Here is a 13,927-nt window from a genome sequence, read left to right as displayed (position 1 = left end):
AAATGTTTGCTGTTAATTTTTTCTTTTCTTTAGTCATATCCTTGGGACAATTTTAAAGAAAACAATTACAACAGAGAGAAGTATGGTCCAAAAGTATGGTCCAGCCAAGTTTAAACACTTTTCAGCCATGTTGATTTCAGGAGGAGAGATTTATGTATGCACTTAACTCTCCCAATGAAATAAAGGAGGTTGAATGATATAAATGATACCTCAGCAAGATTTTTTTAAAAAATTCTTTCTATTCATGCTATGTTTAGAGTGGGGAAATTTTAATCCTTTGGGATTCTATTTTTAGTAGGGCCTAACTAGGGAGTCTAATGTAACCTGACAGTGCGTAGTGACAATGTTTTGTCTTCTCCTGGAAGAGTTCCTCATCACTCAAATAAAAAATGTCTAAGCGGCAAGACTGTTCACCTATAATTTAGGTAGATACTAAAAGACAGCAAGATGTCACAGGCAAAGACACAGAAAGAAATTAATTTTCTTTAAAGGGAGTGGAGGAGAAAGTGAGGTTGGGATAATTGCTGGAAGTAAAATGCATCCCCCAGGCTACATTTTTCAAGTGGCATTTACCATGCACTTGTGCAAATATTTATTTGAATACCACCCCCTATATAATCTTCTAGTCTTTCCTTCCTGTTCAACAGAAGGAAGGGTGAGCCTCTACATGAATGGTAAGGTCCCTTGCAGAATCCAACCTGATTTAAAGGTAAAGGGACCCCTGACCATTAGGTCCAGTTGTGACCGACTCTGGGGTTGTGGCACTCATCTCACTTTATTGGCCGAGGGAGCCAGCGTACAGCTTCCGGGTCATGTGGCCAGCATGACTAATCCGCTTCTGGCGAACCAGAGCAGCGCACAGAAACGCCGTTTACCTTCCCACCGGAGCGGTACCTATTTATCTACTTGCACTTTGACGTGCTTTTGAACTGTTAGGTTGGCAGGAGCAGGGACTGAGCAATGGGAGCTCACTCTGTCACGGGGATTCGAACCGCCGACCTTCTGATTGGCAAGTCCTAGGCTCTGTGGTTTAACCCACAGCGCCACCCGCGTCCCTGTTCCAACCTGATTTATGCTCTCTTTAAAGAAAATGCTTGACCAAGGTTCAAAATGCAGCATGTCAGCTGAATGGAATAAAGGTTCCTGAACAAAAAACAAAAAAACCAAAAAAATCAAAGTGTGAATGCAGTGAATAATCTAATCTCTACATTTTAAACCTAGATACTGTATAGAGTGTCCAGCTTTAAGGGTATGTGAAAACCAAACAGAACAGACCTCCCACCTTTGTGTTGCCTTTGTGATGTATGACTTGAGGATTATAACTGGCTACCTTGTCCTGGGTTGGTGTCCATTGTTAAGCTTTCTTTTTGTTACCCACAGCTTTCAGACCACTCCTGGAACTGAAGTTTCTAATGCTAATAAAGGCAGAATCCTACTCATTAATGACATATACTTTGGTCATAGGTCTGTAGGACAGCATCTGCTTTGGGATGCAAATCGCCCTAGTCAAATTCTCATGATCTCCAGGTAAGGCTGGGAAAATCCCCTACCTGCTAGTCAATACTGGATTTATTATCAGACAGCTTCCTGTGTTCTTCTGTTCATCCCACCCCCACCCCCCACTCATTGTTATCCAAAATACCAAATTGAATATATAGTGGGTCCTGGATCTGCTTAATATGACACATATCTAGTGTCAACAATTTCAGATCTTGGTACTTTGCATTCAAAGGATGCGGCACAGGCCTATTTTCACATGATTTGTTCTACTGAAGACTTGTGAAGTTGGCACCTGATACTGTTCTCTTTTAAAAAAAATATACATTTTTATTAGTTTTTACATATATTTTCCAAACAGAACATATCATCTCATCTCATCTTATACAACATTTTGGCTATTTTAACCTGAGACTTCCATCAGCCATGTCTAATGATTTTCAAACCTCATCTCTTAATCTTACATTTGTTATCCGACCTAACTATTACCTTTAATAATCCATAACTTAAAATCCATTCTCATAAATCTTTTCTGCAATATTTCATATACCTCTCCTTACAAAACTTCTTGCAGTCCTACAAGCGTAGACAATTGATTACAATTGTCTTTCAAATAACTTGCATATTTAGTCCAATCTTTCAAGAATTTCTGGTCCCGCTGGTTTGGAATTCTCCCTGTCATCTTATCCAATTCTGCGTAGTCCATTAGTTTCATCTGCCATTCCTCCTTCGTCAGTAGTTCTGCCTGGTTCCATTTCTGTGCCAGTAATACCCTTGCTGCAGTTGTCACATATAAAAACAGCCTGATATTGTTCTCTTGCCCAATTCGTTGCCAACTTCCAATTTATTTGCACGACACCAAATAGCATCATAGAAAACTTTGCTACAGTCACAATTAGGTTATAAGGAAATGTTTTGCGACTCCTTTGATCCCAGATTACAACAGGATGTGGAGATGGTGCAATGCATTCTGTAACTGCCTAAATGTAAGTGTGCTACTTGTGACAACAATATAGGGGCATGTCAAATTACTTTATGTTCTGGAGAGACAGTGTGGTGCAGTGCTTAAATGGCTAGGACCAGAGAGAACAAGGTTCAGATCTCCACTCAACCATCAAGCTCACTGGGTGACCTTGGGCCAGTAACTTTCTCAGCCTAACCTGCCTCACAGGGAGAGCCACCTTGAGCTTAATGGAGCAAAGACAAAATAAATAAATTTACTGCAGCCTCTCCACCACCACTTTTCTTACACTGCCATCTTAGGCATGTCTACTAAGAAGTAAGTTCCTCTGGGTTCAATAGAACTTACTCTCAGGTAAGTGAATTACAGCCAGTTCCACAGACTTATTCTGTTTGCACATATCCATCTGTTTTGCAGTCCCTTACAAAGATCAGATTTTATCTCCTTTCTTGTTTTTATTTTTTTGTTTTAAATAGGATATTTTAAAGCTTTGGAAGCCCCATTCAAAACAGACATTACCCAAATTATAAAACAGTAATTGTTTGTGTGCATATTTTTAAAGATTCAAATAAAATAATCCACTGTATTCATTGTATATTTTATTGTTTTTCCTAGTATGTCAATATGTATAAAATTCAGGGGAAGCTCATCAATCACATTGTTTTTATGTTACAAATGAAAAAGGACGAGATCTTGCAATCATATGCAGCAAGCATCTTTACACACAAGTCCCACTTATTACAAGGTTTCTGGCTCACTTTTTAACCCATAAGGTACATAGATCAGCCTTCTGATGGAGATAGCAAATAAGGACGGAGAATATATATGGATTCTATATTATTAATAGGTAAGTGCTTTTTATGATTCCTAAGATAGTTTGTGGTATAATAATATGGTCTGATTGTAATGGACAGAATGTTGGTCATGGTCTAGGAGCAAGTTCAACTGAATAGTCAAATCTGCCAACCTTAGTTCACTATCTATAGATGGCCACAATCCAGTCAAAGCTGACCACTTTTAAAGACCCATTGATTTCAGCTGGAGATATTTAACTACACACTGTACTCTCCCACTAAAATCAGTGCAGCTGGGAAATGAAAAACTTTCCATGGGTGTGATCCAGGAAAGGTGACACACTTCTAAAACTCTCTTGGTTTCAGTGGGCAAGTGGGCTAGCACAGCTGTTTATTGCAGCAGCCCCGGCTACAAGCTTCCCAGGGAAATGGTGCCTCTGGGGCTGGCCAGGGGGTGCTGGTTGCCAGGAGCGGAGGCGGCTCAGAGGCTGGGGTGGTTGCGGCAGCTGCCTGGAGGACTCCCAAGGAGAGGCGAGAGGAGAGGAGGCTGAGGGAACACTGCAAAAGGGTGAGAGGCTTTCAGCTTGGCTGGAAAGGGGTGACATAACTGGGCTCCTGAGTCCCACAGGGGTGCTGCAGAAAGAATGGTATTGGTCAAGGGAGCCGTGCACTCAAAAAGCTTGAAAACCTCTACCCTCATTACACCCCTTTACTTTTTCTCCACAAGAGTGAATTACAGCCATTCACTGCTATGGGAGAAAGTTACACTGCACTCTGGGACATTGTTGCAAGTGAAGGTAAACCTGTCCTCCATCCCTGATACCAAGGGCTTAGTCGTTACCCACAGGGATCCTGCAAGAGGTGCTGTAGGACTCTGCTTGGAGGCACATGCAATTCATCTCAAAGTGAACCTTGTAGGATGCTGTCCTCTCATCATACAGATGCCTATCCCTTGTTTTGATGGGTGTTTTGTTAGTAAGAACAGAAGAAGAAGAGGAATTTGGATTTGATAGCCCGCTTTATCACTACCCTAAGGAGTCTCAAAGCAGCTAACATTCTCCTTTCCCTTCCTCCCCCACAACAAACACTCTGTGAGGTGAGTGGGGCTGAGAGACTTCAAAGAAGCGTGACTAGCCCAAGGTCACCCAGCAGCTGCATGTGGAGGAGCGGGGACGCGAACCCAGTTCCCCAGATTACGAGACTACCGCTCTTAACCACTACACCACATGACAGAAGAACTGTCATGAAGGACCAGTGATAAATCCATCTATTCCAGCAATCTTTCTCTGGTGCTGACAGATTTCAACTATCATTAACAAACTGCTATCGCTCACTGAATTTGGGACTATATCCTACTTTGCTGCTCTGCCATAGAAAATGATAGCCCAGCAACAAACAAACAAATTCTCAGTAAATAGAATATAAGAACCCAGTAAGACTAAAGGCCAATTTAGTCCCACATCCTGTTCTCACAGTGGTCAACCAGACACCTAAGAGAAGCCCACAAACAGGACCTAAGTGCAACAGCACTCTTCCTACTTGAGATTCCCAGCAACCTCTTGTACAAAGGCATCCTATCTGCAACAGTGGAGGTAGAGCACAGCCATCATGGCCATGAAAGGCAGACATACAAGTTATACACTGCCAAATTCCATCCAGATCGGAACAACCTGCATTTGAGACTGCAAAATTGTATACCTATGACAGGAGAGGAACCAAACTATTGTTCAAATGTATGAAGAAGACCAGCAACTGAATTCAGTGTGCCACGGGTGATATGTGGTTAGAATTAGGAGGACTAAACGAGGAAAAGAGCACCCTGCAACAGGCTACCTCTTGCCTTTCTGCCATTCTGTGTTTGGTGTGTGGCTAGACTGCTGCTATATGGTCCATGATGCAGCCACATTTTTCTACAATCATATTAGGGAACTCTGCCACCTCAATTTCAGTGTAGTTTCCCTTCTTGACAAGATACATCATGGGGAGCGGAGAGCTCTCCACCACAGCACAGGTTCTTTCTCCGTAGCCAAAATGGTGCAGCAAGTTCTTGGGTTGCCGGCAGGCACCCACACAGTGGTAAGCCTGGTAGCCGGCCGGCTCGATAATCCAATACTGTGTCCAGGTCAGCTCTCGGAAATTGATGTAATGTTCCTGGCGGCAGCAGGCAGTCTTCTCAGTCAGGGTTCCGCCTTCACAATCTCCAGGTCCCCTGCCAAAGAAAAGCAGATAGTTTTATGTCTGAGATGTGGAAAGACCTGAGCTAGAGACAATCTGGAGCTTACAAATGTTAGAACTGGCGCAAACATGCTTATTCTTCTAGTGTTTAAGTGTTGGTATGTATTTGATTGTCTACTACCCTTTTGAGGCACACATGATAGCTTCCCACATGGCTTCATACATATGTATCTTCACAACAACTATGTGAAGTGGGTTAGAAGGGCAGAGAAATCCAATCACCTCTCCTTATACCAAACTTGAGGAAGAAGGGTTGGGTTAGGTGGAGGTAACTTTTCTTCCAACTAAACCGACCTCCCACCGACCAGTGCTGATGTTGTCAACTTTCCCCTTCTGTCCTCCAAATGTGTGGGTGGGCAGTAGGCCTAACCAGAGTGAGCCAATGGAAAGCCATGAAATGGAGTGTTCTGAAGGCAGAGAGGAGGCAGGGCTGAGCTGTGAACTGGACTCACTGCTGTCACATAACAACATTAGACCCCACCATCCTGACCCTCACCTGCACGCCTTGGTTGCCCTGAGCAGCAGGGATGTGAATGTCCTGCTACTCCACAAAGCCCTGATGCTGACGGTTTGGTTTGTACCCTAAGATGGGGGTGGGGAACCTGTGGCCTTCTAGATGTAGCCGGACTGCAACTCCCATCTTCCTTAACCATACTAGCTGGGTCTGATGGGAGTTGGAGTCCAACAACAACTTGAGGGCGCCAGGTACCTCAACCCTGGACTAAAAGATGGTAACTGATCCAGACTCAACCAGTGGTCTCCAGGTGAGCAGGGATTTGAACCCTGGACTCCCTGGTCCACTCTATCCACTGCATCACACAGTTTAGCAATGATAAAATCTGTATTTCTCCCTAATAAAACATTGGGCACTGTTTTAATGAAACAAACATAATTTGTTTCACCTATTCTTTGTGTGTGTGTGTGTGTGTGTGTGTGAGAGAGAGAGAGAGAGAGAGAGAGAGAGATTCACCTGCAACACAATCCTAACCATGTCTACTCCAATGTAAGTCCTATTGAATTCAACATAGCTTACTCCCAAATGGGTTAGGATTGCAGCCTAACCTTTTCCCTCGCTCTCTCATAATGGTTTGTGTGATTGTTTGTCTCCAGTATACTGCAAGTATGTAGCAATAATCAGCAGCTTTTGGAAGAAATTAGTTGATTGCTGGGATTTCTGTGTACCACGGTATAGATAGCTGTATATCCAGTGCAACCATTGCATCTTTTAAAAGCAATGCGAGGTGGATGAGTATCTCAAGATCAGTTCCAAAAGTACACATTGTAAAACTCAATTCTCCCAGGAAACACAGCAAGGAAAGGAAAGATGCCTATTGTCATGCAGTAGGATTGCAATACTGAGCAAAATCAACTGAGCTTACTTTTGAGAAAACATGGTTTGGATTGGGTTTAAGGGCTATCTAAACTGTGCCTGAGTTTGTCTTCAGTATTAAAGGGCAGAAATAAAACTCCCCGGTAACCAATATGATTAAAGTTTGAAACTTACCCATAGTCTTCCAGGTTAAGGGTATAAAGCACCAACTCAGGCTTGCCCAGTGCTTTGTCCGAAAGATCCTGAGAAGTAAAGCGCACACTTTTGGCCATTTCAGAGGCATAGCTGCCTAATCTTTCTCCTTCAATCCAGATCTCCAGGAGCATCGGCCCCTGCCTCTTGGTCTTTAGCCAAAAATGCACTGCCTGGGTGACATCGAAATTCCTCCAGCCAGACTCCATAAGTGGAACTAACCTAAATGGACAAAAAAATGGGTTAATAGTGGAGAGAGAACCTAGAATAAAAATACATACAGGGGGAGATATCTACTAGCTTCTTTATACCAGAATAACAGACTGGAATTGAAAGAAAAACATTGGAATGAGTGAGAATACAATATTTGTTTTCAAAAAGGAACTGAACTAATAGGACTTTTACCTGATCTCCAAGCCTATTCACATATTGCATTTTGAACTTGGGTGGAAAAGGCACCTCAATTTAAAAGGCAAAATAAAATTCACTTAGATTAGAAATGCTGTAAAAGCCTAGACTGATCTCAACTTCTGCATAAAGGCTTCCCTTATAAGTAACAATTCTTTATACAGTGGTACCTCGGGTTACATACGCTTCAGGTTACATATGCTTCGGCTTACAGACTCCGCTAACCCAGAAATAGTACCTCGGGTTAAGAACTTTGCTTCAGGATGAGAACAGAAATCGTGCTCCAGCAGCGCAGCAGCAGCAGGAGGCCCTATTAGCTAAAGTGGTGCTTCAGGTTAAGAACAGTTTCAGATTAAGAACAGACCTCCGGAACAAATTAAGTACTTAACCCGAGGTACCACTATACAACCCCCAGGGTACATTAAGATGTATGCCTGACAATGAGGTAAACAGGTAAACCCTGCTTTTGTAATTGCAGAGCAATAGTTTAGGCAGACAAGCTCTTCAAGAAAATAACAATTATGATGATCATCTTAATAAATGATCTGATCTGGGAAACACTGTAAGGAAATGAAGACATTTTGAAAACCATGCACATATCTGAGAGAAGGCTTGCCCCCTCTGCCCTTGAAACAGGACTGCTGAGTGTGGTTCTATTCAATTGCACCTCTCCTGAGCCATTAGATCAGACCCCTCCTTCATACCTGGAATCAATCAAAGATGTCCGGTTGGTGTCATTCTCTTGGGGCTGCACCCAGTACACGCTCACCCTGGCATTCATGACTGGCCGATGAGATGGCTTGATGGGCAGGTGTTTCCTCTCCAGGGGCTTTTTGAAAAGCTTCAGCTCAGCCATGGTGACTTCGCTGTTTGCTGGTATCCTGCCTTCCATGTCGAAGATAAGTTTTTGACGGGTGGTGTCCGAATAGAGAATGTCTCCAGGAATATCTGTTATGCATTTCGAAACAACCAAAATACTTATATTCATCATTGTTTTCATCTGTCACTTAAAAAAAAGACTTTCCTTTTATGTTACATCAGAATAGGGAGAGGAATCATCTGACCCGCTGGATATTATTGGACACCAACTCCTTTCAGCCCCAGCCAGCTGGTCCGGTGGTCAGTCCAACAACATCTGGCTGGTCACAAGTTCCTCATTCCTCTTCATGTGCAACCCAGTGAATAAAGACAGTTTAATAGGTTGTTTTTTCCAGTTTGGGACATTTTGTATTTTGGTTCTGTATAAATGCAGGCTGTTATTTTAAAATAACAGAAAAAAGGGTTTTAAGTTATGCATCGGGAAAATCTTTTTAAGGAAAGCTTAGCACTGGAAGGAGTTGTCTACAAAAGATATGAAGTCACGTTGCAGTTACATTATTTATTGGACACCAGTTCTGAAGATATGGCAGATTGGTACTCAGTGCGAATCCACTCTCTACTGTTCCTCTGCAGCTTCATCCCACACTGTTCACCCTCCTGGTGATGGAAATATGTGCTAGTATGGACTGTGTCAACGACACAGCAGGAATCAGTGGGAAAGGCAACTGTTTACCCCCCCTTTTTTTTTTACTCCGATTGCAATACTTTCTGTATTGCAAGCTTAGTACATAAAACACAAACAGAGATCATATAAAGGTCCCTCTGGTGAATTCTTCATTACAAAAGAGAGATAATTGTGCTAGATAATACACTAAGTAACCATGTGCTACATAGTCACTAGCACAGTGAGTTGAATTGTGTCACACACTCCTCACACACTCCCTTGGTTGTTGAGAAATAGTACAACTCACCGTGTGGATGGAACCCATAAATAAGAGGTTCCCTATGTGCTTAGAGCCACCGTGCGTTAATGGTTAAACCAGCTACCACACAGTATATAGTCATTTTTTCCACCTAATGCCTATTTTAAACCTTCACACACACACCCGCCCCCAGAATGTACATTGCTGAAGCAAGCATGTCTGGTCTGGTCAATGCCTGGATGGGTGTCATGTAGCTTGAAAGCTACATGTACAGTGCCTTCGGTTCCATCATGGAAGAAAGATGGAATATACATGTAAGAAAATAGATAAAGGATACAGTAAGCAGGCTAAGGAGTGGCCAATCCTGCACCCACTTCCCTTGCAAGCCTCATTTGAACTTGAGCTTATTTCTTCGTAGGTATGGATAGGATTGCATTGTTACTTGAGAATATGCCCTTTTGACATATGGAGTAAGCACACTTAAGACTGTGCTGCCCTTCAGGAAAGGGATGGAAATTAATCCAGTGAATTTCTAATAGCAGATTACCTGTATGAATACCACTTGCAATATAATACATAATAACATGAAGCATGAGAAACTTATTCAAGAGGTATACATTCCCTGAAATCAATCCTGCCCCGCTTTAATTGTTAAACAAGTCTATTGCACCACCTTATCATCACATTTAGGACAAATGTATTGTATATACAGAGAGACTTAAGCTGAAAAATTAATCTTTGGGTATAAATTTAGGTCTGCATTTCTCAGAGATACTGTTACAGTGATTTGCATAATAGTTATTACACAGCCTAAATCTATAAAATTCTAGACCAGATGCAGATTTCAGTTTAGGACTGACTTGCTTTTAGTTACTTGTGACGATAACAGCAAAGTTTACCTGCATTGCCGGGAATTCCTCTCAGGATACCAGCTAGACTGGGCATTGCTCTCCGCTTCTCTCGGCGGCGCTTCAGCATAGACATGTATTTATTCCTTGTATTTTCCGGAATGACCAGATTTTCCATGTCTGTCCTCTGAAGAGCAGGGACCTCAGGAAGCCCTAATTTATCCAGCAATATCTGTTTGAGTCCTTTCTGGGTAAATCCATTCGCGGTGGCAGCTATGATGAGAGCACAGGTTACCAAGCATCTGAGATTCACAGCCATCCTTTGCCTAGCTATCAGTGGGGAGAAGAGCCCCTAAATCTCTCTCTCTCTTTCTCTCTCCTCAGCACAAGCTGTTCTTGGCGAAGAAGAGACAGCTCTGCAAGGTTTCAAGCTGCCTGAATGGGAAAGGGATCTAATGTGGTGGGTTTATATAGCAAGTCTGATCCCACTGGCATTACAAATTCCACAAGCAGAAGTGAGGCAGGGGGCTTGGAAGTGTTACATCCCCTTTGATACATCCAAGCTATAGTAACACCTTCCAGTGCATTTGAACTTAAAACAGAAATATTTAGAAGACTCTCTACACGTTCCCAAAGCTCTCTGTGGCCCGAAACAACTCAGGTTTCCTCCAGTCATTCTGTTGTTGTCTGCCGAATCTCCATGAAGGAAAAGACATGGCAACGTTATGAAGTGCGCTGTGACACCTTTTTTGTGCAGTAAATACATAAACTGGGCAGGGTGGGAGGTTTGAGAATAATTCTTGGACCAGTTAGCATTTGTAAATCACATCAATTGCTGTTATTCATAAGATTAATATCAGGTCCTGCTTCATAATCCAGAAAACCTCATGCAAAGTCTTGTGGATATCAGTGGAGATATATACCAGTGTAGAGAGCAACTAAACTGCCTTTCTACCGGGTGCAGATATATGGTGTTCACATAGATAGCCAACGTGCTCAATGCTACATGGATCACACAGAATTCCTTAAATTTGATCATAAAGATGGAACACACTATAACTTGTAACATATTAATTCTCCTAACAATAGCTACATTTAAAAAAATTGTCCAGAATAATCTCTCTAGTTCAAGTACTTTCTTTTGCCAAGTTAATGAATTACTACAGTTACACTGTTGTTGCTGCTGCTGCTGTTGTTTAATAGTCATTAATCATAACACTTCAGTAGTTTATATCCTTAAACCAGGCAAGGTTGAATGTTAGATTTCTGAAACATACAGGTTGGGCATTGAAGGCAGTATTCAACTACCACATCGTTTTTCAGGAGAAAAACCTGGTAAAATCCCATTACTGTAGTAACACCACTTATTACAGAAGACAACCATCTTTGAGAGGGAACAAAGCAACAATGAACTCCTTTCCTCGGGCGTTATTATGCTTTTACTATGGGGAACGTTTGCCTTGTTAATCTCTGTGACATTTCCATTCACAGCAAAAAAAGCATAGTTACTGAAAAATTAAGAACATATGGAGAGCCCTGCTTGATCATACTGCATATACACTATCATGCATGGGTGTTGCCAAGGGGGGGGGGCAGGGAGGGGCAGCTGCCCCCCAATCAATAAAAATAAATAAAAATACACAGCAAACTGAGGTTCAGCCCCCACAACAAAATGCCTGCCCCCCTCCCCAGAAAAATCCGGGCTATGCCCATGCTATCATGTCCAACATCCTGTTCCCCACAATATTCAGCCAGTTGCTTATAGGAAGCCCACAAACAGAGCATAAGAGCAACTGTTCTTCCTTCCTTAATAGTAATACTTTTATTATTTATATGCTGCCCATCTGACTGGGTTGCCCCAGCCACTCTGCGCTCCACAGCAACTGGTATTCAGGGCCATGGTCCTCTCATCCTGCAGATAGCAATACAGGATCACAGCATAGCTTTACCTTCCATTAATTTGTCTAATCCCTTTTTGGAATCACTTGGTGGCCATACCGACATCTTGGAAAGCAAATTCCAAAACTATGCTCTGTACAGTGGTACCTCAGGTTAAGAACTTAATTCATTCTGGAGGTCATTCTTAACCTGAAAATGTTCTTAACCTGAGGTACCACTTTAGCTAATGGGGCCTCCCGCTGCTGCAGTGCCGCTGCTGCACGATTTCTGTTCTCATCCTGAAGCAAAGTTCTTAACCCGAGGTACTATTTCTGGGTTAGCGGAGTCTGTAACCTGAAGCATCTGTAACCTGAAGCATCTATAACCCAAGGTACCACTGTATGTAGAAGTGCTTCAGTTTGTCCTGAATCTTCCACTGCTCCGATTCATTGGAAGATCCTAGTATTACGAAAGAGGAAGACAAACCTATGTACTTTTCCCACACCAACCATGGTTTTGAAAAACCTCTATCATGTTTCCTCCTTATTTCACTTGTTGCTAAACTGAAAACCTTTCCTCATAGTTGCTTCAGCTTCCTGCTTGTTATTATTATTATATTGTTCTCTCTTTCCTTATTATATCCTTACATTATATAAGGTTACCACATTTTTTTCAATGAATCAGGGTACACTTTTCAACTTCAATGGGAAACGGGGACATCTAGTAACCTTACCTTACAACCCTGTGAACTAGGTTAGGCTGGACCACAACAGTGTATATGTGGTTAGGTTCACTCCCTTCCCCAATGTGCATTACTTTACACTTGTTTACACTGAACTGAATTTGCCGTTTTGATGCCCTTTCATCTAGTTTGGAAAGATCCTTTCAGAGCTCTTTTCAATATCTTTTATCACTCTAAATAATATGGTGTTTTCTATAGTTTTGGCTACTTCACTCTTCTCCCCAAACTCCAGGTCATTTATGAACAAGTTAGAAAGTTTCAGTCCAAATAAGGATCCTTGGAGGGACTTCACTTCTTACATCCTTTCAATATGAGAACTGTCAATTTATTACTACTCTCTGCTTCCTGCTCGTTAGTCAGTTACTGACCCAAAAGAATCTGTACTCTTATCCCATTATGTTTACTCAGGAGCATTTGAGCATCCAAGTGTACACTGTCAACCTGATCACCCCTATCCACACATGCTTGTTGACACGCTAAAAAGCTTTAGAGAGGCAGGACTTGCTTTTGCAGGCCATGCTGATTTTCCTTCACCAACACTTGTTCTTCCACACTCTCATTTACTCTGCATCAAGTGTGCTCCCAACACTGGTTTGAGAAGCTGTGTACACACACTAGCCACAATCCTGTTGTTTCTTATGCAATACTCTGTCTTGATACATTTATCCCAAAACCAGTTTCAAACCAAAATGAGAAAAGGACAATATACCTGAGTTTTAATTTGTAGTGTATTGTAATGTGTAATGTGTTCACAGCTTTGTAATGTGTAATGTGTTTGATGCTTTTATATTCAGCAATTCTTTCTATGAAAAATAAATTTGTGTTAATTGGAATGGTAGGTTTTTGATGAGGTTTTAATAAAAAGGAATGTACAATTCCAAACAAATGTAGTATTTTTTTTAAAAAAAATACACCATAATTGTAAAACATCATTGGTCATGACCTACTGTAGTCCTAGAGAGATCCTTTACATGGCAATTGTGTACTCACAAGAATCCCCACCACCACCTGACCATAATTATCACCTGTTTGCAGGAACTTTGCTAGAGTCTTAAAGAACACAGACTCACAAAATACATTTGCATAAATGTAGAGCGTGCCTCTGGGCAAAATAAGATGGCAGGTGGCATCAGTCACACCAGCACTGCACTTTGTAGCATGCCCAGCTGCCCTGTAAGCAAATAATTTAAGTTTTAAAAAGGGAGGGAAGGTGTCTTCCATGAGAGAATTTTGTACTGTGTGAAAGTAGCAGGACTTATTTGGATAGCCCAAACAGCATGATTGAAATGCAAACTTGCAA

General features: G+C 41.9%; 1 protein-coding gene across 1 annotated transcript; it reads right to left on the bottom strand.

The window, feature by feature from the left end:
* Window positions 1-3,042: 3,042 nt before the first annotated feature.
* On the bottom strand, window positions 3,043-12,013 carry LOC307213339 (left-right determination factor 2-like). Its single transcript, XM_079971173.1, has 5 exons — window positions 11,957-12,013; window positions 10,059-10,280; window positions 8,122-8,365; window positions 6,992-7,231; window positions 3,043-5,461 (listed from the first exon to the last, which is right to left on the bottom strand). Exons 1-5 carry the CDS (start codon window positions 12,009-12,011, stop codon window positions 5,122-5,124), a joined length of 1,101 nt encoding a protein of 366 aa, XP_079827299.1. The 5' UTR covers window positions 12,012-12,013; the 3' UTR covers window positions 3,043-5,121.
* Window positions 12,014-13,927: the final 1,914 nt, after the last annotated feature.

Source organism: Podarcis cretensis (assembly GCF_951804945.1).
Source record: "Podarcis cretensis genome assembly, chromosome: 3".
NCBI classification, from domain to species: Eukaryota; Metazoa; Chordata; class Lepidosauria; order Squamata; family Lacertidae; genus Podarcis; species Podarcis cretensis.
Note: the sequence above shows the minus strand (reverse complement) of the source record. Positions and strands in the feature narration are given on the sequence as shown.

What these genes read in the sequence shown, in the direction of transcription:
- LOC307213339 (XM_079971173.1), bottom strand. Translation starts at nt 12,011, where the DNA reads ATGTCGGTATGGCCACCAAGTGATTCCAAAAAGGGATTAGACAAATTA. An exon ending in ATTAGACAAATTAATGGAAG is followed by an intron (nt 10,281 to 11,956) that starts GTAAAGCTATGC and finishes CTCTCATCATAG; the next exon opens with CTGCCACCGCGAATGGATTT. An exon ending in AGGAATTCCCGGCAATGCAG is followed by an intron (nt 8,366 to 10,058) that starts GTAAACTTTGCT and finishes AATGCATAACAG; the next exon opens with ATATTCCTGGAGACATTCTC.